The sequence below is a fragment of the Lolium perenne genome, chromosome 4 (assembly GCF_019359855.2).
Source record: "Lolium perenne isolate Kyuss_39 chromosome 4, Kyuss_2.0, whole genome shotgun sequence".
Taxonomy (NCBI): domain Eukaryota; kingdom Viridiplantae; phylum Streptophyta; class Magnoliopsida; order Poales; family Poaceae; genus Lolium; species Lolium perenne.
The window spans coordinates 81,580,733-81,608,660 of record NC_067247.2 but is presented as its reverse complement, the minus strand read 5'-3'; the positions used below and the strand labels follow the sequence as shown (position 1 = coordinate 81,608,660).

Below are 27,928 nucleotides of genomic sequence, written 5' to 3'. Positions count from 1 at the left end.
CATCACACCACCCCACCCCGCCCCGCCCCGCCCGCTTCCCGACCTCCCCACCCGCTCCGCCGCCGCCACGCCAGCGCGCCGCCCCGCGCGGAATGGGGGCCCCGGAGACGCCGCCGGAGGAGGTGCTGCGCGCCGCCGCGGCCGAGGTCTCCACGCCCTCCGCCAAGCGCCGCCTCCGCCTCTTCCGCCACACCCTACCCCCACTGCTCGCGAAGGCAACAGGTACCACCGCGCGCCGCCTCCCTCTCTCTCCGCTCTTCTCCCTAGGGATCGCGCGCCTCCTCCGCAGATTAGTCTCCCGTGCACCTCCGCTCGCTCCCGTACGTGCTCCCTGCTTTTGTCAGCCGCGATCGGAAATATTTACTACTTTCGACGGGCGGATTCACCTAGTTCGCGCGAGAACTGGATCTCCCTGTGCTGCGTGCTCGTGTGTTCGCTCAATTCCGTTCAACCTGCAGCAGATCGTAGCTAGTTAGCTTCGCTCCCGTGTGCAGATGCGCCCGTTAGCCCGGGAACAGGGCGGACTTTAGATTCGCTGCTGGTGCTATCGTTTGCGAGATGTAGCGTGGTTCTAGTTTCTGATGTGTTAGCTTCTGCAGTTCTGTTCGCTCGATATTGCATCGTCCTTCTCTCGCTGTACAAGTTCTTAACCGAGGGGATGGAGCTTGTAAGGGGACACGTGAAGCTAGCTTTGCTTGATTTCAAACGGTTGCCCTAAGGCACCGATCTGCAGTTTAGCTGCAGATTTCTCTTGTTTTCTAGTATCCCGTTTTGGATTCAGTTGCTGCTGTAAGAGTGGCAGCAGGACTGAACGAAATGGAAGTTGATTAACATTAATTGTATCCTTTTCTGAGCCTGCTTGGAGTGTGTCCACCGGTGTTTAGGTCACACTTGAACTAAATACCTGGAAGCACTCAAAATTTACACTCAGTCCAAACAAGTTTGCAGTGTTTGGATCCTCCCTTGACATACCTGGCTGTCTTGTGGTTGAAGTCCTATTCAGCTCATACATGCATTCCTTGTTAAAAAGGAATACATGCAGAGAATTTACCCTGTTGAGTATATTGTGTGATATTGTTACTACAAGAGATTATTTGTGATAATATGCAATGCCTATGTGACTCGATCTCAATCTTTCATTTGAGTATATACCTTCCTCATTGCTAGAATATTTGTTGTACTAGTAATGTTCATGAACATGTCTTTTTCACTTCTATTTTTTGTTTAGTTCTGCTGGGCCATTTGTATTTGCATTTGAACTGATATACCCCTGCGGTTATTATCTAATCCGTTTTGTTACTTCTATACAGAAAGCAACGTAAAACCATTTCTCTTATGCTATTCTGTTTCCTATGCAGATTCAGCATCAGATACCACATTGTTGGTCGACCTAATTTTCCAGACTTTGCCTTTATATGATGACCGTGCCTCAAGGAAAGCGGTGGATGATATGGTTATTCGGGCTCTCAGCGAGTCCACCTTTATGAAGCCGTTTGCTGCTGCACTAGTTCAGTCTATGGAAAAGAATCTGAAGGTTACAAGCCCTCTGGCTTGTTTCAAGCTTCTCAGATGGTCAAGCTATCTTCTGAAATGGACCCAGTTTGCCACACTTTCTAAAGGTGGTTTCTCTAGACTGGCCAATGCACAAGCAGTCTTATCTCAGGTTCTGATGGATGGCTCCTTTCGTCAGCGTAGGACCTGCAAACAACTATTTATCCGTCTTTTCTCTGAGGTAATTTTCACAATAACTCCATCATACAGGATTATTGGAATTAGCTCCGCCTCTTCTCTTACTTGGTTTCATTTTCCAGTCGGTTGAAATATATAAGATGTACATAGAGGAGGTCAGAGATTCAAGGATTTCGACAAGGGATTCCCCTGCATTCATAAATCTAATACTGGATTTCACCATTGCTTCATCTTCGTTGTTATCCGAGTACAAGGTAAACCCATCCTTGTTTGATTTGATTTGATTTGGAGCCATTATTTATGAGTAGTCGATTTTTTCCAACCACTCCACAATTATGGTATTTTATAACCTATTTTGTTTCTTTTTTCTTCTGCATTCCCTTTCACTTTTTCTTCCATGTTTGACAATCAGTGATATCTTTTCAGCCAGTATTCCTTGATTTATATGTCAAGACCATCTTGAGTTCAAAAGATCGGCCATCAGAAGCAGCCAGTGAAGCTTTTAAGCCTCTTTTCTTGGATATTGGGCATGAGGATTTCAAAAATGTTGTGCTCCCATCATGCATAAAGATGCTGAAAAGAAATCCTGAGATTGTGCTACAATCTATTAGACATCTTCTAATGACGGTTCGTTTGGACCTAAGCAATTATTCCATGGAGTTCATGCCAGTTGTTCTGCATCAGGCTCGTCATTCAGATGAAGAAAGGAGGATTAATGCTTTGAGTATCGTAGCAACTTTAAGTGACAAGTCCAGTGATCCGGACACTCTACCTTCCATGTTCAATGCTATTAAAGCAATTTTAGGAGGTTAGCTATATATCTTTATGCTCCATACCACCAATTGGCTTATCGTATTACCTTTAGTATAATTCTGCAACTTGCATATATTACCTTTAGTTAATGTGCTACAACTTGCATCCTCAACTCGCACTTAACACACTGAAATTTGGTACCATAGTATAATTCATATAGCTCTTTATGCTTTATCTGGGCAGGCTCGGAAGGGAAACTATCACTACCGTACCAGAGAGTTGGAATGTTGAATGCTTTAGAGCAACTGTCAAGATTTTCTCCAAAGCAAATAAGCAGGCTTGCTCCCTCAGTATCTAGTTTCCTTCTAACGTGTTACAAGGGCGATGGTAAAGTTAATTGTTGCATTCTGTGCTTCATACCCTCATCTGATGGCGCAAATTCATATGTTTGCTATCTTGTGACAGGTATTGAAGAAGTGAAATTGGCAGCTCTCTCAGCTTTGGGGTCATGGGCTTCGGTATCATCTGAAGCTGTCCAACCAGATGTTGTTTCATTTATTACTGCAGGATTGAAAGAGAAAGACACTTTGAGAAAGGGGCATCTAAAATTAATACGAGTCATATGCAAAAAGTCTGATTCCCTGACTAAGGTACTATATTTACTTTGAGCTGCCTGTAAAAAAACATTCTGTTGAGTTCTCATTTTTGTGGCAAAGAAGAGTGATCAAAACTTGAGATGCAGCTGGGATGCTGATGCTAATATTGTTCCATATTGATTATTGATAAATTTGATGTTGTGCAGGTTACTTCCCTGCTGGATCATTTGATTCAGTTGTCAAAAACTGGCTTCACCAAGGCAACACAGCGGTTGGATGGAATCTATGCACTGTATGCAATATCTAGACTTGCTGCTATTGATGCCAAAGCAGGTATGTCTATAATAATGACCTAATATTTATATTTTAAGTATGTTATGTCATAAATTTTGTTTAATGTACATGCAGATGGTTCAATTGTGAAGGAAAAGGTCTGGCCATTGATTGCTCAAAGTGAACCCTCAGTGGTCTCTGCTCAGTTGGTAATTCCGGCGTACTTTTCAATTTCCACAAAGAATAATTTATTATTTTCAATGAGACCCCATATTTATCTCCTTCGTACGACTGGTACATGACATGAACCTTGAAGTAGTTCAATGCGATTCAAACGGATATGAATGGCTTGGAGTTATCATCAGCACATTGTTATGAATGCTCTAAGTTTTTCAGATCTTTGGATGCTACTTTGAAACTGAAGCTGTTGCATATTTGCTTTTAACACTGCATCTTTCCCTGCAGCTTTCCAAACTAACAGATGAAGATTGCTTAACATGCGTGGATCTTCTTCAATCACTGCTTGTGGATCATCTTTTCCGGTTTTGCTCCCTTGTTCTTAAACTGCATTATGTGTGTTAGACCGGCACCTTTTGCTTCTCTCGACTTATCATTGTTTGAACTGCAGGGTCCAGGAATATTTTTCTGTCCAGTCATTGCTACAGGTATGCATAATGGGCAAGGATGCTCCAAACTGTTATGTTTGACTCACTTATCTTGAGTTTTTTCAAGCTCTTTATATTTTGTAACTAGCCATCAGTTATGTGGCTGTCGTCGGTACTAATCTTTTTTCCCCTTTTCGCTGCAGGTGCTAATATATCTAGTTTGTCATCCAAGCTGGGCAGTTAGGAAGATAGCTTATGATGCTACTAAGAAAATACTTTCAAGCTCTGGTACCTTGGCTGAAGATCTTCTGTTCTTGTTCACTGACTGGTTGTCATTAGTTGGAGAGAGAATATCAATATTGAAACAAAGGTATGCAACTTTTGCCTATTTATTCGTAGCTCTTCGCTCTCTTGGAGTGAGTGCACTATGCAAGATATCTTCTCAGGCTGTGTTGAACAGTTGATATTAATTCTTCATACCCCCCTTCTAAATTTTCACATAACCTGACAACGGTTTTTTAATCAGTGATATGGATGGCTCTGGAGATTCACAACTACCATTTATTCCATCTACTGAGGTCCTTGTGAAGTGCTTGTTCTTGATTGCACCTTATGCAGTTGACCATAGTCAGAGATCATATTCTCGACTTATCTTGTGTTCCCACCATCCTTGTATTTCAAGCTCCAGTTCTCCTGCTGGTGTATGGAAGGTTTGGATCTTGCTACCTATCTTTTGTCCATATTTTGATCCATCTAATTTGTTTGTTTGTCCAATTTCAGAGGTTGCAGAGAAGGTTGAAAGAGCAAAAGATCTTCTTAACTGACTTAATTTTCCCCAACATTTCGGCTATATGCAAGGTAATTACCAAATTTGGAATTTATGGCAGGGACCTTTATGTTTTGGCAAAATGAATTATATGTTCATGTGAGCTAGCATTCTAGTATTGGAGCGGCATATACTACCCTTCTCAAATTCTAATGAAATGTTCATAAATGCAACAGGGAATAAAAACAGTTGAATTCCATTATAATTTTGGTGCATGTTTGTTATGTCATGATACTTGCAAGGATTTTTGGGGTTTTAAGCATTAGTTGGTAACCTAGATACATTAGTTGCATACTTGCATTTGTTGATTTGTGAGTAACATAATTGGTTAAGTTGCTATGGTATACTTTAGTACCAAGTTTTTGATGGTACCGGTCTATCTTCTGTAGTTGTATGGATTCCATGATAGAACATGAATTTTAGTTTGTCAAAAATTTAATTGAGAAACAGATTAAAATAGACAGTATCCAAAACGGGAGTGCCCTTGGTTGGTTCATTTGGAAATTGACCACTTTCAGGTGGTCCCTAGCGGGCTATCCAACACCTAGCTTCATTGCAAGGCACTTAGGTTTACCATATTTACTTATGTGAAGCCCAGTTATAGTATTTTATATTCTACATTTTCCTGTCCAATATCTGTTTTTTGTTGGGTCAATGACCAGTATACTTTCTTTCCAGGAATTGCTTTCACAGGATGGTCTATTTAGTTCCAATAAGCAAGAGCAACGTGCAGCATTATGCTCATTATCGACACTGATGACAATAGCACCCAGTGATACATTTACAGAGTTTGAGAAGGTGTGTTTTCTCCTTTCATTTCCAGTGAAACTTGTAATATATGTTCTAACGTTATCTTCACACTGTTATTTTCCAGCACTTCATAGAGCTTCCATACCGTGCTTTGCACGATGGCTTCTCTGAGAATGATATCAAGGTGAACTTTCTTAACTTCATGACAAGTATTTTTGATTAAGAAAATATCAGCACCTTGTGATGATTAACCAATGTATTCAGTTCATAATAGAAACATATTTCTAAGGTCATACCTACTTATTTTGGACTGATGTTTTGGTGATGTTTTCAGCATTCGTGAACTGTCATCTTTGTTCTGTTCTCAGCTTCTCATAAATGACCTGTCTTCTGCATTGATTCCTCAAGCCATAGTCAGCTTTGATTATGTATTACCATACCCAAAGTGGATGTACTAATGTTTTCACACTACACTAGATATGTACTTGATCATTTTGAGACATATTTAACCTTTCTCTCTTGATGGCTTAAACACCGCTTCCTATATAATTACACATCTGATAACATACGACTCTGCACTTTTGTATATTTCGTCCTCTAAAGCTTTTTTTTTAGCCTGTTTTATGTATCTTTTTAGGGTAGATAATCCTACTTTATTGGATGTGCTTACAAAGTTATTCTTACTCCACTGTAGATATTCTTTACTTCTGAGGGGCAGTTGTCAAGTGAGCAAGGAATTTATGTTGCTGAGGCTGTTGCTTCTAGAAATACAAAACTTGCAAAGGGACGTTTTCGTGCATATGATGTTCAAGATGAGGTAATTCTTGTTCTTTACACCCGGCAGAGTAGAAATGTCCTGTTGGTCAAAGCTGATGACTTTTAAGAGTTTGTATATCAGTAGTCTGAGTTCCTGTGGCATGATTTTTCGTATCACTTTATTTGGACTATATAACTGTGTGAGCCTGTGGAAAAATCATGTATTGCAGATAAAATATAACTAAACTACATAAAGCTGGCACCTTCATTAAAAATGTCACGGAACTGCAACTATCTGGCTCAGTATAGGTTTGCTTATTGTCGGAAATACATCGCTGTCCATGGTGGCCAGCCTCCCTAGAACTGCCGCTGCTCATTTCTTCCAGATTCGTACTAAGTCATGTATTTAATAGCGTATATGACGTATATTTGCTGTATGTTGGTTTTCTGAAAATACTAATTGGATAGGTGGACCCGACAACCAGACCTGCTGTGTTGACAGCACATGGCATTTAATATCTTTCCATCTCAGCCATTAGTCAATTAACGCATAGAGCATTAAACTATTTTGCAAATTTAAATAGTTATAAAAGTTGAGCGCTGGTAGTAATCTTTGTTCTTGCATATATAATCTTTATTTCAAAGATCATAGACTTTCAAATTAGTGTTTTTTTCATAAATCTGTGAAATACCTATGCAGAATATGAATATCCAAACTCCAAGTACTAGAACTTAGGTTTTCAATTTGTGGATTATATGGAACGATCAATATAGTACTCCTGCAAACATTTGAATTTTTGACAGTTTGAAATTCTAGGTTGTGAAAATCTCTGCAGTTCGGTAGAGCTGAATTTCCGATAACCCCCAACTAAGACGAATTTGATTAATGACCATAATCTCTATAGTTTTACTGTTTTGCTCAAATGAACATGTAGTCCACTAGTTCTACATAGTATTACTTGCTTGCAGCAGTGTTACTTTTTTTTGGTGATTGGAGAAATTTTGAACTGCATGAGTGAGGAAAATGCATCAACGTTAGATCTGTGAGAGAAAATATGCATTAATGCCTCCTGTACCCCACACACCCTCATTATTGAATTGGCCTATGAAGTCAACTGTACTGCGACTTTACATCTTATATTCCTCAAGTATTTTCACTGCATATGAAAATTTGATTTATTATGCACAGATCTTCAACAAAAGATGGGTGGTTTAGACTTAATGCGTGGTTGCCACGATGTGTACAAAATCCCTCCCTCTTCTTGTTGTACTAGTCTTGATTTTGGCTTTGCAATGTTTATAGGACCCTGCAAAGAGTGATAGGCGAGAATCGTCTAGCATTGGCAAGAGAGAAACTGGGAAATCTACAAAAAAAACTGGTATTCCAAGCTCTTAGTTCTTACAGAAGTTTTAAGTTTAGTGCTCTATTTGAGAACTCATGTTTACAATCTTCCAGCTCCTGTGGACAAAGCCAAGACTGCAAAAGAGGAGGCCAGAGAGTTGCTTTTGAAGGAAGAATCATCTGTACGTGAGAAGGTTGGACATGTGCAGAAGAATCTTGCGTTAATGTTGGACGCTCTTGGTGAATTGGCTATTGCTAATCCTATATTCACTCACGGTCAACTACCTCATCTGGTTAGCAACCCTACACTTGCATTGTCTAGCTTTTTATTTGTGTTACCGTGCAACGCAGTCGTCATTTTTTTTAATGTGCTTCACCACAATATCGATCATGGCTGCCAAAAAATGTTTTGTGGTGCATTTATCTCAAAGCCCAGAAAGCTGCCATAAAATGTTGATGACATTAGTATATAATTAATCAATTTAGGTGAACTGGGCAGAAGTTCTCCTCTTTATTTATTTCTAACAATATAATTTATGTTTAAACAATTTGTAATTGTAGGAGTTAGGTTAATATGTTGAAAGCTTTTAGCCACGATGAACGGCTGCCCTAGTATGTGTCCTGTTGTCTTTTTAATGCACATCTTCGGCTGCCAAATAGTGGTGAACAAAACTGGCTAATGAAGTGACTGTTAGATACGCAACTAAAAGAGCTGAAAAAGCATCTATGTGGCCACTCAATGTATATTAGAAGCATACAATTGCAAGTACTCTTTAGTGCTTAACTTTATTTTTTCTAAGATATGATCTATTTGTAAATATATTTGCTTATATGTGTTGCGGCTTAATGCTTGATGTCGTTCCATGTAGGTAAAATATATTGAACCATTGCTAAGTTCTCCAATAGTAAGTGATGCTGCATTTTGTGCAATGTTGAGGCTGGCTCGCTGCACAGCCCCTCCTCTTTGCAATTGGGCAACTGATATTGCTGCTGCAATCCGTGTAATGTCTGTTGAAGATTTTGAAATGGTTTTGGACCTTATGCCTGTGATTATGGAAGAAGGCAAAAAGAGGCCATCACCTGGCCTCTTTGAACAAATAGTAACTGGGCTGACAGCTGCATGCAAAGCGGGACCTCTTCCAGCAGATTCATTTACTTTTATCTTTCCGGTATTTCTTCAATTTCATCAATGGTCCTATCATAATTTCACTTGTGTTCCTCTTGGCTTTTCTTTTTTATCTTTTATCTTTTATCTTTTCATTAATCTGCTTGTTTGCACTCAGATAATGGAGACGATCCTTCTTTCTTCAAAAAAGACATGTCTACATGATGATGTGCTTCAGATACTATCTATGCATCTGGATCCGATATTACCTCTACCTCGACCTAGAATGTTATCAGTTAAATATTCTTCTTTCATGGCATAGCATAATCATTTGCATCATTTTAGTCCCTTGAGTCTCTAACCTCTTTTTTTGGTGGCGCTAGGTTCTTTATCATGTGCTGAGTACCGTTCCTGCTTATCATCCTTCAGTTGGACCTATGCTGAATGAGCTATGCCTAGGTCTAAAATGCAACGATTTAGCACAGGTTATTTATTCATTCCACAGCTTAGTACATTTTTTCATCTGTTATGATATCCTTACACCATTCTTTATTTAGGCTCTTGTTGGGGTATATGCAAAAGAAGTGCATGTTAGGCTTGCCTGCTTAACTGCTATAAAGTGTGTTCCTAGCCACTCTGTACAACGGGATTTGCAGGTTTCAACAAGCCTATGGATCGCTGTTCATGATCCAGAGAAGGTCAGTAACAACCTTCCTATTCAGTTTGACGTGGAACTTGGGCATTGGCCCTTTTTATATCCTTTTTTTTGATTGAACTCTGAATGTTTCGTGAAACTTCTTTTTTCTGGTACTCTCCATGACACATATTTTATCTAGGCGGTTGCTGAATTAGCAGAGGAGTTATGGGATCGCTTTGGTTTTGATGTTTGTACTGATTATTCTGGCATATTTGATGCACTTTCCCATAAAAATTACAATGTTAGAGCTGCCGCAGCTGAGGCTCTGACTGCTGCGTTGGATGAAAATCCAGACAAAATGCAAGTAAGTCTCCAGTATTGCAAGTTCTGTTACATTATCATGTTATTTTGAGAGGAACCAGAGTATTTCATGGTCATCTGTCTAAATAATTGTTGTTGTATGGTCATGGCAGGATACACTTTCTGCTTTGTTTTCATTGTACATACGAGATCTTGGTCCTGGAGTTGAATTTGGAGATACAAACTGGCTTGGAAGACAGGGTATTGCATTAGCACTCCACTCGGTTGCAGATGTCTTGGGTTCTAAAGATCTTCCTATTATCATGACATTTCTCATATCACGTGCATTGGTAAGTGTTTCCGTACCGTACTAGTATATGTGCATTTTATGATTTGCATGCCTGTAAGTGCATTGAAAATTTAGTACCTACTTATACTGAACTTACAGGCTGATCCTAATCTGGATGTTCGTGGTAGAATGATTAATGCTGGCATCCTTATTATTGATAAGCATGGAAAGGAAAATGTTCCTTTGCTGTTTCCTATTTTTGAGAGCTACTTGAATAAAAGGGTAAGTTCCTTATTATTGATGAGCATTGGGATTTAGTAGATGATATAGATAATGTATTTTAATCTGCAATATCTGTATTACTCTACGTTTTCGGATATGTTACAGGCATCAGATGAGGAAACATATGACCTTGTCAGGGAAGGTGTTGTTATATTCACTGGTGCTCTAGCAAAACATCTATCGAAGGTGCAAATACTATCAGACTTATAGGCTGTTCGTTTAATTTATAAGATACCTATACATGGTACTAATTTAGACCTTCTAGCAGGATGATCCTAAAGTTCACAGTGTTGTTGAGAAGTTGCTAGATGTACTTAACACCCCGTCAGAGGCAGTTCAGAGGGCTGTGTCAGACTGTTTGTCTCCACTTATGGTCTCAAAGCAGGTGAGTTGTGTTATTCACTTCAGTTCTGTTTCTTGCATTGATGCCCTCGTGATCCTTTCAGTATTCACTTCTGGTTTCTTGTTTTTCTGCTTTATGTTATAATGTCAATTTGCACTTATTTACATATATATACATATTAGGAAGAAGCCCAAGCTCTTGTATCTCGACTACTGGATCGGATGATGAAATGTGAAAAGTATGGTGAGCGGCGTGGTGCAGCCTTTGGCCTTGCTGGAGTGGTAAAAGGATTTAGAATTACTTCTTTGAAGAAGTATGGTATTGCTGCAACATTACAACAAGCTTTGGGAGATAGGTATGTGACCTTACCTCTTCATCAAATGCTACATGAGGGACTTCATGTATAAAATTAGTTGATGCACATGTGCTGCATACAATTTCATGATAACATAGAGATTTACATATTACCCCATAAACCATGTCAGTTTAATTTTCACCCCTCAGATCCAAAACTGATTAAATTTGCACCCTCATTTTCCCATAGTGTTTATGTGCACCCTGTTTCCACCCCGGTTTTGGTTTTATCCCACATGGACGCTGTCTCAGTTTATCACTTAGAGCCAGCTTCCCTCGTGTGCCACGTGTGCGACAAGTCACCACCACATAACCCCTTCATTCTACCTCCCTCTCTCCTCTATCCTGTCTGGCCATGACTTGAGCTTAAGCTCGTGGGTGAAAAAATGCTGAAGTGGAGTGTTTACGGCAAAAATAGTCCGGGAGATAGCACTGAACCGCGCTTCTGTAGTTGGCTGATGGTTTGGTTGGGAATCATCGGCGAAAGGCACTAGCAAGGATAGAACCACTAACATGGACTGGAACATGCACCCTGTGGTAGGCAGGAGCTTAGCGGGGCTCTCGAGTCACAATTCCAGCGAGTCTATCCCTGGGGGAGCAGCTGCTGAACAGCTGCACCGTTTTTTCCTTCATGCCCCATGTTGCACTCTTCACCCAGGCTCCTGTAGGTGGTCTACAAGTTCGTAAAGATGCAGCTTGTCAACAAGTAGGGTTAGAATTTGAATGTCGTGGTAGCAAATAGGGCACAGTGGGGCGGTGGCTTGCTGCTGCTAGTGGCCAGCTGTGGCCTCAATGGTCATGATGCTTAGATGCAAAAAGAGAGACACATTGTACTGAGAGCATGCAGGGTTGGCTTTGATTTTTTGAAGGAAAAGGGCTGCCATGGAGAAGGGAAAGGGAAAATGAGAAAAAAAAAACGGGAAAGTTATACTGGTATGTGGGCCTCTGGTGAGATTTCTGCCACATAGGCCATCCTGTGGCAGCCTGGCAGAGGTTTAAGTAGACCGAGTTAACAAGTATAGATGCAGCATTTAGATGGTTTTAAGTCCATCGGGAAAGTTAGTGACATGCGTGCATCTGCTTTAAGGCAGTTGAAAAGTGAATGTAGTTATACTGTTTAATCATTAGTTTTTAGTAGAAGTCTTCAGCCCTAGCTTGAGACCTTCATTTCATCCTTAAATTTGGCATTGTAGGCAACTGCGCCTCACTTATGTATTCCAAGGATAGGATTAGTTTTTTGCTTCATTGTTTCTTGTCATGTTATTTCCATCCGATGCCCTCCCTTTCTTTCACAAGATAGTATTTGAAACATCAGATGTTTTGTGAATGATTAGTGTTTCACCACATCGATTCTGCTGTTCTCAGAGCTTCTGCAAAATCCCGTGAAGGAGCATTACTTGGATTTGAGTGCATGTGTGAAAAGCTTGGCAGATTATTTGAGCCGTAAGTGTAGCAATGCTTACCTCATAATTGTTTTCTGGTTGAAAATGGTTCATTATGATTCTTGTCTTGCAGCTATATCATCCAGATGCTACCCTTGCTTCTTGTGTCTTTCTCTGATCAAGTTCTGGCAGTGCGTGAGGCTGCTGAATGTGCTGCTCGCGCAATGATGTCTCAGCTCACTGGTCACGGTGTTAAGCTTGTCCTGCCTTCACTTCTTAAGGTGCAGATGTCTCTTCATCACGCTATGGAACTGTTCTATTTCTGCTTGATATCAACAGTTGCCGACATCTACTTGCTCTTGTTACACACTTTAAGTACTCTCCCTCCGATCCAAATTAATTGACTCCCACTTTGTCTAGATACAGATGTATCTAGTCAACAAACGCCTCTAGATACATCCATATCTAGAGTTCTACACAAAATGGAGTCAATTAATTTGGATCAGAGGGGGGAGTATATAATCTTCAATGCATCTTCCAAATCTTATGTTATTTTTATCTATTAATGCACTGCACTGTTTTAAGATTTGAGCTTACATATATAGATGACCTTCATCAGAAACTACTAGTTGCATTGCATGCAACTGCAAATTGTCTACTTGTGTCCTTTCAGTAAAACAACTAGAGAGAGCCATCCCAATGGCCATCTTTCATCCACTTTTTGTTTTGTTTTCTCTACTCTGATAATGCTCCTTGCTTGTTTCATGTCTAGTTTTTGCACTTACTGCTGTATTCCTTTTGTACTATGTTTCTTAATAGTTCAGATAGATACCATAAGAAAATTTCAGATATAAGGCCACATATGTTTCCATGAATGTGAACAGCACTATATATTTTTATCTAGCGTGGCAAAGGCCAATATATATAATTTGTACAAAGACAGCTATTCCTTGGCATTAGAGTAATGTTGTACAATCGGGATGACTAATACTGAGTAATAAAGTTGTAATGGTTGGCCATACTATTATATGTATTTTCTTAAATTGCACATATCTGGATGAGTGTCATGTGTTTTCTTCCAGGGCCTAGAGGATAAAGCATGGCGAACTAAGCAAAGCAGTGTTCAACTTCTTGGTGCTATGGCATACTGTGCTCCTCAGCAGCTATCTCAGTGTCTTCCGAAGATTGTTCCGAAGCTAACAGAGGTATATGAGGGAATTTGTATTTGCATATAATCTGCATGATTTTTTCTCAAGTTATATATCATTTATTTTCCAGGTACTAACTGATACACATCCTAAAGTCCAATCAGCCGGACAGACAGCCCTCCAACAGGTAACACTTGCTTATTTCTCATAGACGTTGGGATGTTCTTATACCTTATCTCTGATGGATACTGTCTATTTTTTCCAGGTTGGAAGCGTCATAAAGAATCCTGAAATCTCGGCACTTGTTCCAATTCTTCTGTCAGCTCTGACAGATCCAAATGGCCACACCAAACAATCTCTTGACATCCTTCTTCAGGTGAACTGGGTTATTAGATAATGTTCACCCTGTTTTTGCATCTCAATTGGTTCCATCACCTCTGATGATTCTTTTTTATTTACCTGTAGAACAGGGTGTAATGTGTGTATTTACCTCAAATGATTGTATTTACCTCTGATGACTTATTTTTTATGGCAGACGACTTTTATTAACTCCATAGATGCACCATCACTTGCGTTGCTTGTGCCCATTGTGCACAGAGGACTGAGGGAGAGAGGTGTTGATACTAAGAAGAAAGCAGCTCAAATAGTTGGGAACATGTCTTCTTTAGTTACAGAACCACTGGACATGATCCCATACATAGGATTGCTTCTACCTGAAGTCAAGAAGGTTTTTATGCCAGTCCTGGACACAGCATTTTGGAAGCTGATAGTAATGTTTAATGAATTTAAAGTCCACTTACTTGATTCTCATCCTCTACTTTGATATTTTATAGGTTCTAGTGGATCCCATACCTGAAGTCAGGGCAGTTGCTGCTCGAGCTCTTGGGTCTCTTATAGTAGGGATGGGTGAACAAATTTTCCCAGATCTCGTGCCATGGTTGTTAGATACACTGAAATCTGATAATAGTAATGTTGAACGATCTGGGGCTGCACAGGGACTAAGTGAGGTTGTTTTCTTGTCCTTCGCTTTTATTGTTTTGTATTATCAGTTTTGACTTTTTTGAACTTAGCAGTGTGTTGTCATGGATGTTTTGTTTCTTAAATCTTCTGATGCATCGACTGAGATAGACTTAGACATGCAATCTAACATGTGTAGCCAAGGCAGTCCACACCTGTAATTTCTGTAGAAGTTATGCATAGCTTGTCAACTCTCACTTATCTGACGCTTCATTTGATTAAGTGTGGAAATTGTCAATTCACAATATTTTTTTTTCATGTTGAGGTTTGTTGAGGGTTTTCCAAGTCCAATATTTTTGGAGTTCCAGGAAAAGCAAATGCTTTCAGATTTCTTACACTATTGTCTATTAGTGCCTTGTGTGGCAAGAAATTTTCTGTTAGTGTATGATTTTGCCTATTGTTGTGAACTTCCAGGTTTTAGCTGCTCTTGGCAAAGATTATTTTGATCAGATTCTTCCTGACATCATCCGGAACTGTTCTCATCAGAAGGCTTCGGTTCGCGATGGACACCTGACACTTTTCCGCGTAAATTTGCCCCACAGTTCCCCATCTTTTTATCATATGCCTATATTGCCTGAAATGTTCTAGCGTTCCTGACTTGTATCCTTCTGTAGTATCTGCCAAGGTCCATGGGTGCAATTTTTCAGAATCATCTGCAGTCAGTTCTTCCTGCTATATTAGATGGTAAGATAGTTGAACTTCTGTCTATGATGATCTGCTCCTTGTAACATTGACTTCTAACTCTTCTCAGGGCTTGCTGATGAGAATGAATCTGTTCGTGAGGCTGCACTTGCTGCGGGTCATATCTTTGTGGAGTACTATGCAATAACGTACACACTCGCATTTCAATGAGTTCAATGTTCAATTTTTTTGTAGTGCTCTTGATATGTGATGGCATTTTCTTCATGTTAAATAGGTCTTTGCCTCTGTTGCTTCCTGCTATTGAAGATGGGATATTCAATGATAATTGGCGTATCCGACAAAGTTCTGTTGAACTTCTGGGAGATCTTTTGTTCAAGGTCGCTACCTCCTTTATAATAATGATCTGACTGACATAGTAATTCTTATCTTACCTTTTCTAATTGTTGCTTTACCATCTGTAGGTGGCTGGAACTTCTGGGAAGGCAATCCTGGAGGGTGGAAGCGATGACGAAGGTGCTAGCACAGAGGCTCAGGGACGTGCAATTGTTGAAGTTCTTGGAAGAGCGAAACGGGACGAGGTTCTTGCTGCCATTTATATGGTCCGCTCTGATGTTAGCTTGACTGTCCGCCAGGTATTTGCTATATTTTACCCTTCTGTGGAACCGGTGAATTTGGTTGATATGCAACTGTTCAGCATTCCAGAGTGCCTTTTTCTAGAGCTTCTCTTTTTCATGCTAGGCTGCGGTACATGTCTGGAAGACAATTGTAGCAAATACTCCAAGAACTCTGAAGGAGATCATGCCTGTACTTATGGACACACTAATTTCATCTCTTGCATCATCTTCCTTGGAACGGCGGCAGGTTCGATTTAATTAATACATGGTTTGATCTTTTTAAAGAACTGTTCTAATTTTGACGTTGGTAATATATTGAAATTTTTTCAGGTTGCCGGGAGAGCACTTGGTGAGCTTGTAAGGAAGCTTGGTGAGAGAGTTTTGCCCTCTGTTATTCCCATTTTGTCACGAGGACTCAAGGACCCAATTGCTAGCAGAAGACAAGTAAGTATTGTTAGCTTTCTATTCGACTATTCATACATAACTTGATTTATATTTTGCGATTCGCAAAAAAGAAGTTCTAGACTTTGTGACTTAGGACTTGTGGAATTTTTACCAAGACTTATGTTAATCGCTTTATTTGCTAGTAGAGATTGAAGTGAAATATTTATGTGCTTTTGTTGAACTCTGTTTCCTGTTGAAATTTCTGAGATTTAACTTTCATATGGTTGTCTTGAATTCTGTGTTCCTGTCATTATTTTTGCCAGCCCACCAGTTTCTTTGGAAGCTGTATATGGATATGATGCTTTCTTAATATATTTTGGACACACCTTGTATGTTGTTGAATATAACAATTTTTGGAATGGTCAATGTACTGTTAACCTTTTTCTCTTCAGGGAGTATGCATCGGCTTGAGTGAGGTCATGGGTAGTGCTGGAAAGCATCAACTATTAAGTTTTATGGATTTACTTATTCCTACCATCCGAACTGCTCTGTGTGACAGGTTTGTCTTCTGGCTGTATAAGTGTGTTATTTTATAGTGAGGTATCACTAAACAGCAAGCATTTGTAACAGCACACAGGAGGTTCGCGAATCTGCTGGATTAGCCTTTAATACTCTATATAAGGTAACACTGGAGACCACATGCTTATAGTATGGATGATTTTGTTAGACTACGTGTTTTGTTATTGACTTTGTTACCTTCCGTAGAGTGCTGGACTGCAAGCCATTGATGAAATTGTCCCCACACTGCTACGAGCCATGGAAGATGACGAGACCTCTGCAACAGCCCTTGATGGTCTAAAGCAGATTCTAAGGTTTTTTGTCAGTTACCATTAGTTTGGTTAAATTGAATATTTTTGCTTGAGCACCAGAGATATGCTGACCTTTCAAATGATTTGACAGTGTCCGTACTGCTGCTATTTTGCCCCATATATTGCCCAAACTAGTGCAGCCCCCTCTCTCGTGAGTGAACCGATTTTTTATATTTAGAATTTTCGATCAACTTTTGTTTCCTTACAAATTTCCTTTGTTGGGGTTGTAGTTCATTCAATGCACATGCACTGGGAGCACTGGCCGAGGTAGCTGGGCCAGGTTTGAGTTCACATATTGGAACCATTCTTCCTACATTGGTACTTGCTATGGATGATGAAGATGAGGTGAGAGGCATTCTAAATACATACTTCAGATCTGGCCTATTTATTAGTCATGTGATCATTATTTGTACTCTTATTCATAATCTAATACATTTGCCCATAATTCATAATCTGTCCAGTTTATGAGTAAAAATGCTACTCCCTTCGATCCATATTACTTGATGCTAAAATGGATGTATCTACAACTAAAATGTGTCTAGATACATCTATATTAGCATCAAGTAATATGAATCGGAGGGGAGGGAGTAAATTTAGTGTATTCTGTTATTTCTGACAATGAATATTTCTCTTGGCAATTATAGGATGTACAGAGCACAGCCAGAAAGGCTGCTGAAACTGTTGTATTGGTTATTGACGAAGAAGGAGTTGAAACACTAATGCCTGAGCTTCTCAGAGGAGTCAATGACAGTCAGGTTGTTCACCTGAGAATTCTCATTGAGCTTGAATCCATATTATACGTGTTGTTAATTTAAAGGTTGACATATTTTTTTCTGGCCAGGCATCTATGAGGCGGGGTTCAGCCTATCTTATTGGTTTCCTCTTTAAAAACAGTAAATTATATTTGGCTGATGAGGCTCCTGAAATGATGTCTACCCTAATTACTTTATTGAGCGATACCGATAAGGCAACTGTATCTGTGAGCACTCTCCATCCCACACTCCTGTTTTAGTTTTCTCTACTTTTGAGTCTTACTTACAATGGTCAACAGGCTGCCTGGGAAGCATTTTCAAGAGTCGTTGGCTCTGTTCCAAAGGAACAGCTTCCTACACATATAAAATTAGTGCGGGATGCTGTCTCTACAGCCAGAGATAAAGAACGTAGGAGGAAAAAGGTGCTACTTGGAACTTTTAGATTTATGATCTGCATATGTGGCAATAATTTGCGCTTGCTAGAGCGGAAGAAATATTGCTACTCCCTCCGTCTGTAGAAGGATGTCTCAACTTTAGACAAATCTAGATGTATCTGGATACTAAAATGTGTCTATACATTCAAAATTTGATAAAGTTGAGACATCCTTTTATGGTCTGAGGGAGTACATTTTTTCAGGGACACTTCGTTAACTTTGTTCTGGCTGACATTCTAACAACTTGAATCAATTTCAGGGTTCGCCTGTTCTCGTACCGGGCTTATGTCTTCCTAAAGCACTGCAGCCTTTTCTTCCTATATTTCAACAGGTATCTACTCACGCAGAACTATTAGTTGTTATAATCATAGCCTTTTGTAGTAAGTGTCGAATTGCATGCAGCGTGAACTACCTGATTGAGAACATGTAGTGCATTACACAATCAGGCTAGTCTTAAGCACATTTTACATCAGATCTTCTGTTGTACTTCAGGGTTTAATTAGTGGGTCCGCCGATACAAAAGAGCAGGCAGCAGAAGGTCTGGGAGAGTTAATTGATGTTACAAGCGAGAAAACTCTTAAGGAAGTCGTTGTGCCAATAACAGGGTATGGCTATCTTATTTTTATCAAAATAGCACCTGTGTTATGATTTCATCTTGTATTTTAAAGGAGGCATTTGCTATCCTCATATAGAAGAAGCCCCAAAGCATATTCTATATAACAGAAATAATTGCAACCATCAGCCCCGTACAAGCTGCCACACTGAAACTTGTTTCTATAGCATGTTATTCCTGCAAAATAAGCGAACTCCTTGTAAGCATATTTGTAGTGCTCCTTTAGTTTAATGTTAGTTATAGATACCCAAAGTTTCTCATTGTTAATAGGTATTCTATAGTTGTTCTGATGTGCCGAAATATCAGCTCCAAATTTCCGCATTAATCTGCTGTGTGTTCATAAGCTAAAAACCTTGAATGTGGAGCCTGATAAAAATCCTGGAATGCATCATTCAGCTTTATACATAAACACATACAGGGAATTCGATTAAAAATCTACAAAGCTAATGCACATATCAACATGTCATGTTTTTCACATTCAGCAAACATGTCATCTTTTTGACACTTAAGCTAGTACACATTGAGCAAAGATGCCATATTTTTCACATTGTAGCTGCTGCATTGTAACTCTCTCTTAATTTATGTACCACTACGTGTAACAAATTCACCCTCTAAACATGGTGTAATTACATGGTTCCGTGTTCAATCCTGCGTGCTGGGTAATTTTTTTTTTGTATATATACGGCTTGTCTTTATAGGAGGCCTATTGCTCTAATATATGCCTTGCTGTGCGTATAGGCCCCTTATACGAATTCTCGGAGACCGGTTTCCATGGCAAGTTAAGTCAGCTATCTTATCAACCCTGACTATTATCATCACAAAAGGCGGGCTTGCACTTAAGCCCTTCCTTCCCCAACTTCAGACAACATTTGTTAAATGTCTACTGGATAGTAATAGGTTGGTACAGGCTTCTCTTTCTTTGCTCCATTGATTGTTTTATCTCCTTTGAGTCCTTTTACACGAACGTATGAATTGCAGATCTGTCCGGACAAGGGCCGCATCAGCTCTTGGAAAGCTTAGTGCATTAAGCACACGAGTTGATCCTTTAGTTAGCGATCTGTTGTCCATGTTGCAGGTATTTCTGGCATTACCTTTTATTTTGTTGTGGGGGTTGGGATGGAGTTTGCCACCACCTGTGCAGAAGTAATTTTATGTTTTTTCAGTCAGGGGATGATGCTGTTAAGGAAAGTGTGCTTTCTGCACTCAAAGGTGTTGTTAGGCATGCTGGTAAAAGTGTTAGTTCTGCAATCAGATCACGTGGGTGTGCTCTTCTCAAAGATCTGCTGGAGGCTGATGCTGATGATGTCCGCAGTTCTGCTGCAAAAGCAATTGGTACATTGTCACAGGTATTGCAAATTGTGGCATCTTTTTAATCTTTATAGACAATTCAGAAATAATTCACAAGATTTGCCTAACTAGTGGTTAAGGTATCGGCCTGAAATTAAACAAGTCTGCTCGCGATCCTACATCTGCTGTATGACTAATCATGCCAGTGAAATCAGTTGCACTAAACAACACATCAGAACATATAATTAAGATACCACATTGTCTTCTTTTACACACGTTTTTGGACATTATAGCCAGGCTTGCCAAAGAAAGATCAGTATATTCTCTGAAAGCGGATATGTGAGTATATTGGTTGCAATAATATCTTATATTATGGGACGGAGGAAGTACTTTGAGGATTCTATCAGCACTTTGACCTGTATTTTTTGGAAAGCAACTCCTATTTCAAGGGAATATAATATTCTCGGTTGCTTACAACTGTTCAGTCATGGGCTTGCCATTGTTTATCTGTGGAGGAACCATTTTTTTATAATAGTTGGAATTATTCTTTTCTTTTCTAAAGTTACCTATTTACTTATTATGCATATGCTTTCTTCAGTACACGGACGAGATCGAGACCTCTGATCTGGTGCAGGCCCTGTTGAGTATGGGCACATTACCAGACTGGTGTACCAGGCATGGCGCTTTGTTAACATTCTCATCCATATCAAGGCATTCTCCAACAAAACTGTGCAATTCAGCATCATTTGCATTGATTGTTGATCTTCTGAAAGATTCTCTAAAAGATGACAAGGTATGGGATCAACTTGCACTAATTGGTTACTGTATTTATCACTGTGTTTCCATCTGTAGTAACTCTTGTCTGTGTTGCGGAGAAGTTCCCTGTTCGTGAAGCCTCTACAAAAACTCTGGGGAGGCTACTTTGCTACCAGCTACAATTCGAAGGCAGCACCTTGCAACTTATTCAGTTGCTTATCTTGGCATTGCGTGATGATTCAAGTGAAGTCAGGAGAAGATCTTTGTCCTGTATCAAAGCTGCTGCGAAGGTTTATTATTAGATCTATTTCCATTTTGCTATATTTATTAAGTAGGTGTTACGCTGGTAATCTAACTGTTCTTTGCTGCAGATAAATCATTCAGGTCTTGCTACACATATCTCGATATTGGGCCCAGCAGTTGGTAATACTTTAAAGGATAGCAGTACTCCAGTTCGTCTAGCTGCAGAGCGCTGCGCAGTTCATGTTTTCCAGTTGACCAAAGGTACATGCTCGTACTGGTCCTTGTTTTCTGTTGTTTCATATCACATCTTTCAATACTGGAGACCCGTATTGGTGGGCTTGTGGTAAATTTTGTAGCTGTCCTAACTTCAATAATGTTAGTTACTCAAAAATCAATTTACTACGTCTGTTTCCAGGGGGAGAAAATGTCACCACTGCACAAAAGTACCTTAGCAACATGACAGGCTTAGAAGTAAGAAGACTTGCGAAGCTTCCTGTGGAGAGGTAAGAGAAATTGACTAATTTAGTACCCCTACTGTCTGGATGCCTGCAATTGCGTTGTTCCATCTTAGTGAATCTGGACATAACTTGATAAGAAACTTAAACCTTTTTTCCAATGCTTTCCGCTGCAGCGATGGCAGTGAAAGTAGTGACGATGACAGGAGGACATAAACACTGCTCTGTCACAGCTGCCTCCAAGACCATTTTTTGTCTGTTCATTCAGATCATACCTGAGATCTTATAGGTATAAACCGTGAGTGGAACAATGTGGTCAATTTTTTCCTCTGACCCTTGATGTAAACACCTTTTTTTTGGCAACATATATAGTATTTAGAGGACTAGAGGAGGTCGTCTGTGTTCATATTTCTTGCTACGAATGAACAATGTTCATATCGGTTAGATGGAAAGACCACATTGAATGAGGCAAATCAGGCATATTTTACGGAAATACTTTTGTACACCCATACTTTTTCTCAACTCTTTATTCCAATTTTAAAGCACAATGGATGGTTACGGAAACGCCCACATATACCCATATGTGGGTGTACAAAAATGAACTCAATTCACCTCTATTGGATGAGGCTAAAACTAAGGATCATGATTTGTTATACACCCAACAATCTTGTTGTGTAATACTATAAGAATCTACTATTGACATGCTGCAATAAAACATTACCAATAAATGTTACAAACTTCCATGGGAGGAGGCTACAAACACTCACAAATCGTTCTACAAGCAACAAGAATCATATGGTTCTTCATCTTTTAACAATCTCAACCGAACACAACAATCAAGCCACATAAATGTCTACCATCTTTCATCTCCCTCCCACATATTCTTCTCCTTGGGTCCGGTCGGCCCTTCCTCCTTGGACAGCTCGTTTGGCATCTTGCTCACCATGTTCTCAGCTGAACCCCTGATCCGGAGAGGCAGACGCTTGGTCGTCCCCTCCATCCTCGTCTTGGACTTGTAGATCACCGTCGGCCCCCATTCCCTCATGAACTGCAGCCACTGCGGTTCGACGACCACGCCGTCCCCGAGGTACTCCGCCGACACGATGCGGTACTTGACGCTGGAGTCCACGTACAGCTTGCTCCGGGCAGCGTCATTCAGTATGCCAACTCCTAGCGCCGCCGAGCCCTGCAGGTAAACGCCGGCGTACGGGTAACTCGCGTGCCCGTTCCTGGACGAGTACACCGCCGGTTTGTTCCCCGCGGCGTACTCCAGCGCGGACGCGTCCACCCACCTGCCGCCGCTGTGCTGGGAGTAGTAGACGGCCATGAGCTCGCCGGTGAGGTTGCTGACGCGGAGCGTGAAGTGCTCCCAGTCGCCGACGTGCTGGCCGGTCGTCCCGAGCGGCATGCTGACCATGCCCAGCTTGAGCCTGGCGGGGCCGTTGAAGGGGCAGAAGACCCACATGGCGACGTCGGTGCACGCCCCGCCCATGGCCGGCTTGACGTGCGCGTACAGCTCCGCGCTCTCGATGTCGCCGCGGCAGACCTCCTGCCTCCTCTTGGCGTCGCACGGCAGGTCCATCCAGTACTCCCCGTCGTTCCACCCGCCGCCGGGGAGGTTGGACCCCTCCGCGTCGATCTCCTCCCCGACGGCGCCCCCGCCTTTCCGGAACAGCTTCGCCCCGTTCTTGAAGTACCAGGCGACGGACGACGGCAGGTAGACCTCCTTGGGGTGGAAGAAGAGCGTGGGCCCGTAATGCTTGATGACGGCGTGCACCTGCTCCAGCGTCGGCATCGCCGTCAGGTCGAGGTCGACGTTCTTGAGGCACGCCAGCCCGCCCTGCTCGCGCGGGGGCGAGCGCCCGTCCACGGCGCAGCAGAACGTCCCCGCGCCGATGCCCTTCTCCCGCATCCCGCGGCGCAGCGGCCTGAGCCCGCGCACGACGAAGGCGGCCTCGCCGGCCGGCGACGCCGACGCCGACGACGGCTGCGGCTTGAGCTGCAGGCGCAGCAGCGCGCCGTGCGGCTCGCATTCGTCGTCTGTGAGGTCGGCGCGCACGCAGCGGACGTCGTCGAGCGCCGGCTTGGCGGCGTCCGTCGTGACGAGGAACCCCAGCGCCCGGTACTCCTCCGGCGGCACGGGGAGCCAGAAGTAGGCGTCGCTGCGGCCGTACCCGGAGCAAGCCCTGCTCGCGCCGCTGGCGTGGAAGGCCCAGACGAGCTCGTAGTCCCGTGGCGCGCAGAGGGGCGAGCGCGTCGTGTCGGCGCCGGCCCTGGCGACGAGCAGGTGGCCGTGGAGCGGGCGGCTGTTGGGCTGGCAGTAGTGGCCGAGCACGGAGAAGCCGTCCGGGAGGGCGGTTGGTCGGTAGAATGTGACGCCGCAGGCCTGCTGCAGCCGCGCCGACGGCGACAGGGCGCAGATTTTCTCGAAGGCGGTCGCCGCGGCGAGCTCCAGCTCCCCGCCCCCGATGGAGATCCTGCCCCGCGCGAACCCGCCACCTGCCGCATTGCCCACGTCGAAAGAACTTACACGTCAATGCCATGAATCAATCAATGGACGGAAAATGGTAGAAACTAGCGACGTGTCCAATAATTCAGAGACAGACAGAGAGGCGAAGGCGAAATCAAAGATGGGGACGGTCGGTCACCTGGCGGCCACGTCGGGAGGGGCTCGGGGAAGGAGAATGGCTTCGGCGCCGGCTCCTCCGCCGCGCCGGCGCCGGCGCGGCCGAAGAAGCGCCCCAGCATCGGTGATGGGGTTTGCACGGCCGTGCTTGCAGTGGGAGACGGAGGCAGGAGGTGTCACCTAAACCCGGATCAACTAACTAACGAACTGCCGGATCGAGACGACAAGATCTAGGCTTGGTTCCTCCGGGTTGCAGGGACGGAGAGGATAGCCCTGAAGACGATGGGGAGTGAGATACCTCGCTCGCTCGCACACGCTGGCTGGATTTGGGTTACTCCGATGGCAAGATAGGTTTGATGCACGCCGGCCGGGGCCCTCTACCGGCGCCTAAAAGGTGAATGCAGATGCCCTGTCCGTGCTTTGTTTGGTGAGACTCTACCGTGCTCTTCTATTGGACGATTTATTCCAAGTTTCTGCATCGGGGGAGCGGTAGGGCCGCGCGCGCCAGATATACTATCGAGAGGATGCTTTTGGCTTCGACTGGGTGCGGTACACGGCGGCGTGGCAGATATTACCGACAACTTTATGCGACGCAAAATCGATAAAAATAATCCAAAGATGAACAAATCCGAAAAATAAACTTTGGGTGAAACTATTTCACGTAAAGAAAAAGTCTATTCTGAACCCTGAACTCGTAGAGGTTCCATGAATCGAACCATGAACTCGAAATTCCTATTGTTTCCCCGCAAAAAAAAAAGAAATTCCTATTGTTTGTACCCTATATAATCCCGATCTATATCGAACTTTGGACTTGTTTTTCAGAGAAAAAATATAAATATAAATTGCTACTATCAGTGGCTATATTGGCCCACATGTAATATTCATTTTCCTCCCCAATCTCACGAAGGCCAATACTAGCAAGCTTGGCCAAGGTGTGGTGCAGCTCGGCCATGACGGCGTATTCAATGCCACAAGCCTATGGTACCACCTCCTCGTGCTCGCCGCCGTGCACAACGATCTCAGCTTTGTTACCTGTCCATAGCACCGCCCGCACCATGGAGCAGATACCGACCAACACCACTTGCCCCTGTATCCCCTAGCAACCAGGGGTTATCGCCAGAGGGGTAGTCAAGGCAACAACGAGGAGAGGCTCTACGAGGTCCGGGTTTAAAATAGATTTTTTTCTTTCACAAAACCAACCCTTTTTAGTCGGGCCCATCACCGTGGTGTCGCACCCCTCTCTATCGCGCCGGTTAGTAGGACGCCACACATGTCGCCAGCCAGCGTGGACAAGCGAGCCCCGCGTGTGCAAGTGTGGCGCCCTACATCAAGTCGCCGCAGTGTGGTAAGCCGCATCGTGGCCTAGAGCGCGGCACATCGAATTTGTTTAGTTCGGCTTGAGCCGGCCTGCCCTATCCACTTGACCTCACAGGCGCGACGCAACTGCAGTTCCTCTCCCCCTCCTCTACCCCTTAATAAAAAATCCATAGATCTGAAGCTTTCCTCCGTGGATATTGATCTCAACCCCTTCCCCTAGGTATTCTCCCGGAATCCCCTCAATCTTATCCGAAAAATCTTTCACATTTGCTCTAATTTTGCTATTTTAAGGAAACCCTAGTTCATCAAGAAATTTAGAAAATTATATGCACTTTTAATTTTGTAGCATATCAATAGCACTTGTGTGACTATGATTATGTCTTGCGCTCTAGATTTTGTAGTCACATGCTCACATATTAGTTTTTATATTCTCACATTTGCTCACATATTATTTTTTTATTCTCACATTTGCTCACACTAGTCGTTTTTATATGCTCACATGTGTATAACTTGAGTTGTCGGTGCTCGTGCTTTGCATCTTTGCCATCCATCATCTTGCCTTAGCATATGTGAGTTGATACACAACTAGATATGTGTCGATCAGGGCTTCCCTTACATAGTCTTGCATGCACAACCCAAGGATATCCATCCTCCCCGCATTTAACCATGTAACGCTTCTTCCCATCCGAGTGAATCACCGTACATGGACAATGATACTTAACCGAGTACTCCTCGAGCCATTGCTTCAATTCCAACAAGGTTGTGACTTCAATCCGGGAGAAATCTCATTCTCGTGATTATCATCTCGGTGAGAATTTGGCCTTGGTCCAAGCACTACCTCATTCTTCTCGTGGTTATCATCACGATCTATAGTTCCTTGCGTATAATACTTATCCAAATCTCCAACGTTGTTTCATGAAGCTCAACCTCATTCTCATCGTCCCGATACTCATCATTTTTCTCTTCCAATACTTCATCTTGGTTCTTTGAAATCAGGCCGGATGTTTGCCTCACATCATGTTGATTCCATGTAGGTTCGCTCATTTTTTCTTGGTTCAGGGGTTTCGGACTCCTACCATTCAACAGAGAGGCAAGCCGGTTCAAGTCCAAGTGCAAACTACTATCAACCTTTTCGGTGGCAAACAACTCAAGAGCCTTATCTCGTGATTCGGCCACCACCTCCTTGTATGTATGCAACCCAACGTTGTTCGGAGTAGATACGCATTATCTTCCAACGGACAAGCATTCGGCCCGCATTATGCCTTCCCTCCAACTCAACAACATAACTAGGGTTCATCTAATTCAAATCAATCCTAACTTGTTCAAGACCTCAGTGTAGTTAGGACTACGCTCGAACACCAAGTTAACCTCATCCGGGTCCGGCTTGATGTTTCCTTTCAAAAAAGCATCCTTGTCCACATGATGAATATGGATAATTCTCGCCATCCCTATAATAACCTAACCTAACCTAACAAAAACCCTAACCCTAACCTACCAATCTTAAGCAAAATGCTTCATATATGTCGTTGGACCAACATTAGCCAAAGCAACAAGAATCAAACATGCATTTTGGGTTAATTCATATTTCTAGGGTTCCCAAGATTTGGACATTGTAAGGGTATTTTACCCTTATCCATTATTTTGGTAACAATGACACCGTGCTAGAGTATTTGACCTAATACGTTTATAAGGATAATCTCAGGTATTAGGCAAAGAGGCATAAATGGTGTATCAAAGGAACAAGAAGGCTAAAGGAGACCCCCCACTTCAACAATAATCAAAAAGGGGTCTACAGCAGGAATCCGGTCTGCCGCCCGGTCAGCCGACCTCCCAACCGGATGGCCCGGCGTGCCAACCGGTCAACCGGGCGCCAACCAAGCGCCGGACGAGCTCCGGTCAGCCGGCCTCCCAACCGGCGTGCCGACCGGTCAACCGGGCGCCAACCGGGCGCCAACCGGTTGACCTCCTGGATGACACAAAGTGACCCCGGTCGGGGTCCGGCCTGCCGACCGGTTTGGACCGGCTGGTCCGGTCCCTGATCCGGTCCGACCGGCCTCTGCACCGGACAATCCGGTCTGTGGTCCGGTTGACCGGGTTTGTCGGGAGAAAAGCTGATGTGGCAAGTGACCAACAGCCATATTTCGAAGAACACTATAAATAGCCCTTCTCCTACCTCTGAACAGTTAGGCACTACACTACAAGCTGTTCTTGAGCTCTCTCTCTCTCTCTCATACTCCATTGCTAGAAACACCAAAAGCCTCAGATCTCCCTCCTCCTCCTCCACCCAAAATCAAATCCCTCCGGGGAAACGATAGAGGAGGACCCGATCTACTGTTCTACCAAGCCAAATCTCATTCCCCCTTGTATTCATCAAGAAATTTGCTTCCTAGGGTTCCTTGGAAACCCTAGGTGGGCAAGAGGAGTCCGGAAGCATCCGGGCTGTGGATTTGCTCCGGGCAAGATTGTGAAGGTTTGGAGGCTACCTCAAA

At 42.7% G+C, this 27,928-nt stretch overlaps 2 protein-coding genes across 2 annotated transcripts; one reads left to right on the top strand and one right to left on the bottom strand.

Annotated features, from left to right (window-relative positions):
• On the top strand, nucleotides 1-21,989 carry LOC127293119 (protein ILITYHIA). The gene is made up of 60 exons (XM_051322674.2): nucleotides 1-222; nucleotides 1,359-1,732; nucleotides 1,812-1,943; nucleotides 2,116-2,497; nucleotides 2,686-2,829; nucleotides 2,908-3,092; nucleotides 3,245-3,371; nucleotides 3,447-3,520; nucleotides 3,777-3,853; nucleotides 3,940-3,976; nucleotides 4,120-4,286; nucleotides 4,443-4,626; nucleotides 4,697-4,774; nucleotides 5,421-5,540; nucleotides 5,617-5,676; nucleotides 6,187-6,309; nucleotides 7,552-7,627; nucleotides 7,705-7,883; nucleotides 8,460-8,759; nucleotides 8,874-8,990; nucleotides 9,079-9,180; nucleotides 9,253-9,393; nucleotides 9,532-9,696; nucleotides 9,806-9,982; nucleotides 10,081-10,203; nucleotides 10,309-10,389; nucleotides 10,472-10,588; nucleotides 10,729-10,901; nucleotides 12,266-12,343; nucleotides 12,416-12,563; nucleotides 13,365-13,487; nucleotides 13,561-13,617; nucleotides 13,696-13,806; nucleotides 13,966-14,157; nucleotides 14,264-14,437; nucleotides 14,862-14,972; nucleotides 15,062-15,131; nucleotides 15,199-15,277; nucleotides 15,364-15,466; nucleotides 15,551-15,721; nucleotides 15,828-15,950; nucleotides 16,034-16,147; nucleotides 16,540-16,646; nucleotides 16,718-16,769; nucleotides 16,853-16,959; nucleotides 17,048-17,107; nucleotides 17,187-17,301; nucleotides 17,601-17,711; nucleotides 17,798-17,935; nucleotides 18,008-18,130; nucleotides 18,402-18,473; nucleotides 18,635-18,747; nucleotides 19,494-19,652; nucleotides 19,734-19,830; nucleotides 19,919-20,101; nucleotides 20,641-20,835; nucleotides 20,921-21,088; nucleotides 21,170-21,302; nucleotides 21,457-21,544; nucleotides 21,673-21,989. The coding sequence occupies exons 1-60, from the start codon at nucleotides 93-95 to the stop codon at nucleotides 21,710-21,712; spliced, it is 7,860 nt and encodes a 2,619-aa protein (XP_051178634.1). The 5' UTR covers nucleotides 1-92; the 3' UTR covers nucleotides 21,713-21,989.
• Nucleotides 21,990-22,174: 185 nt separating this feature from the next.
• LOC127293120 (hypothetical protein At1g04090) lies at nucleotides 22,175-24,552 on the bottom strand. Its single transcript, XM_051322675.2, has 2 exons — nucleotides 24,145-24,552; nucleotides 22,175-23,995 (listed from the first exon to the last, which is right to left on the bottom strand). Exons 1-2 carry the CDS (start codon nucleotides 24,242-24,244, stop codon nucleotides 22,350-22,352), a joined length of 1,746 nt encoding a protein of 581 aa, XP_051178635.1. The 5' UTR covers nucleotides 24,245-24,552; the 3' UTR covers nucleotides 22,175-22,349.
• Nucleotides 24,553-27,928: the final 3,376 nt, after the last annotated feature.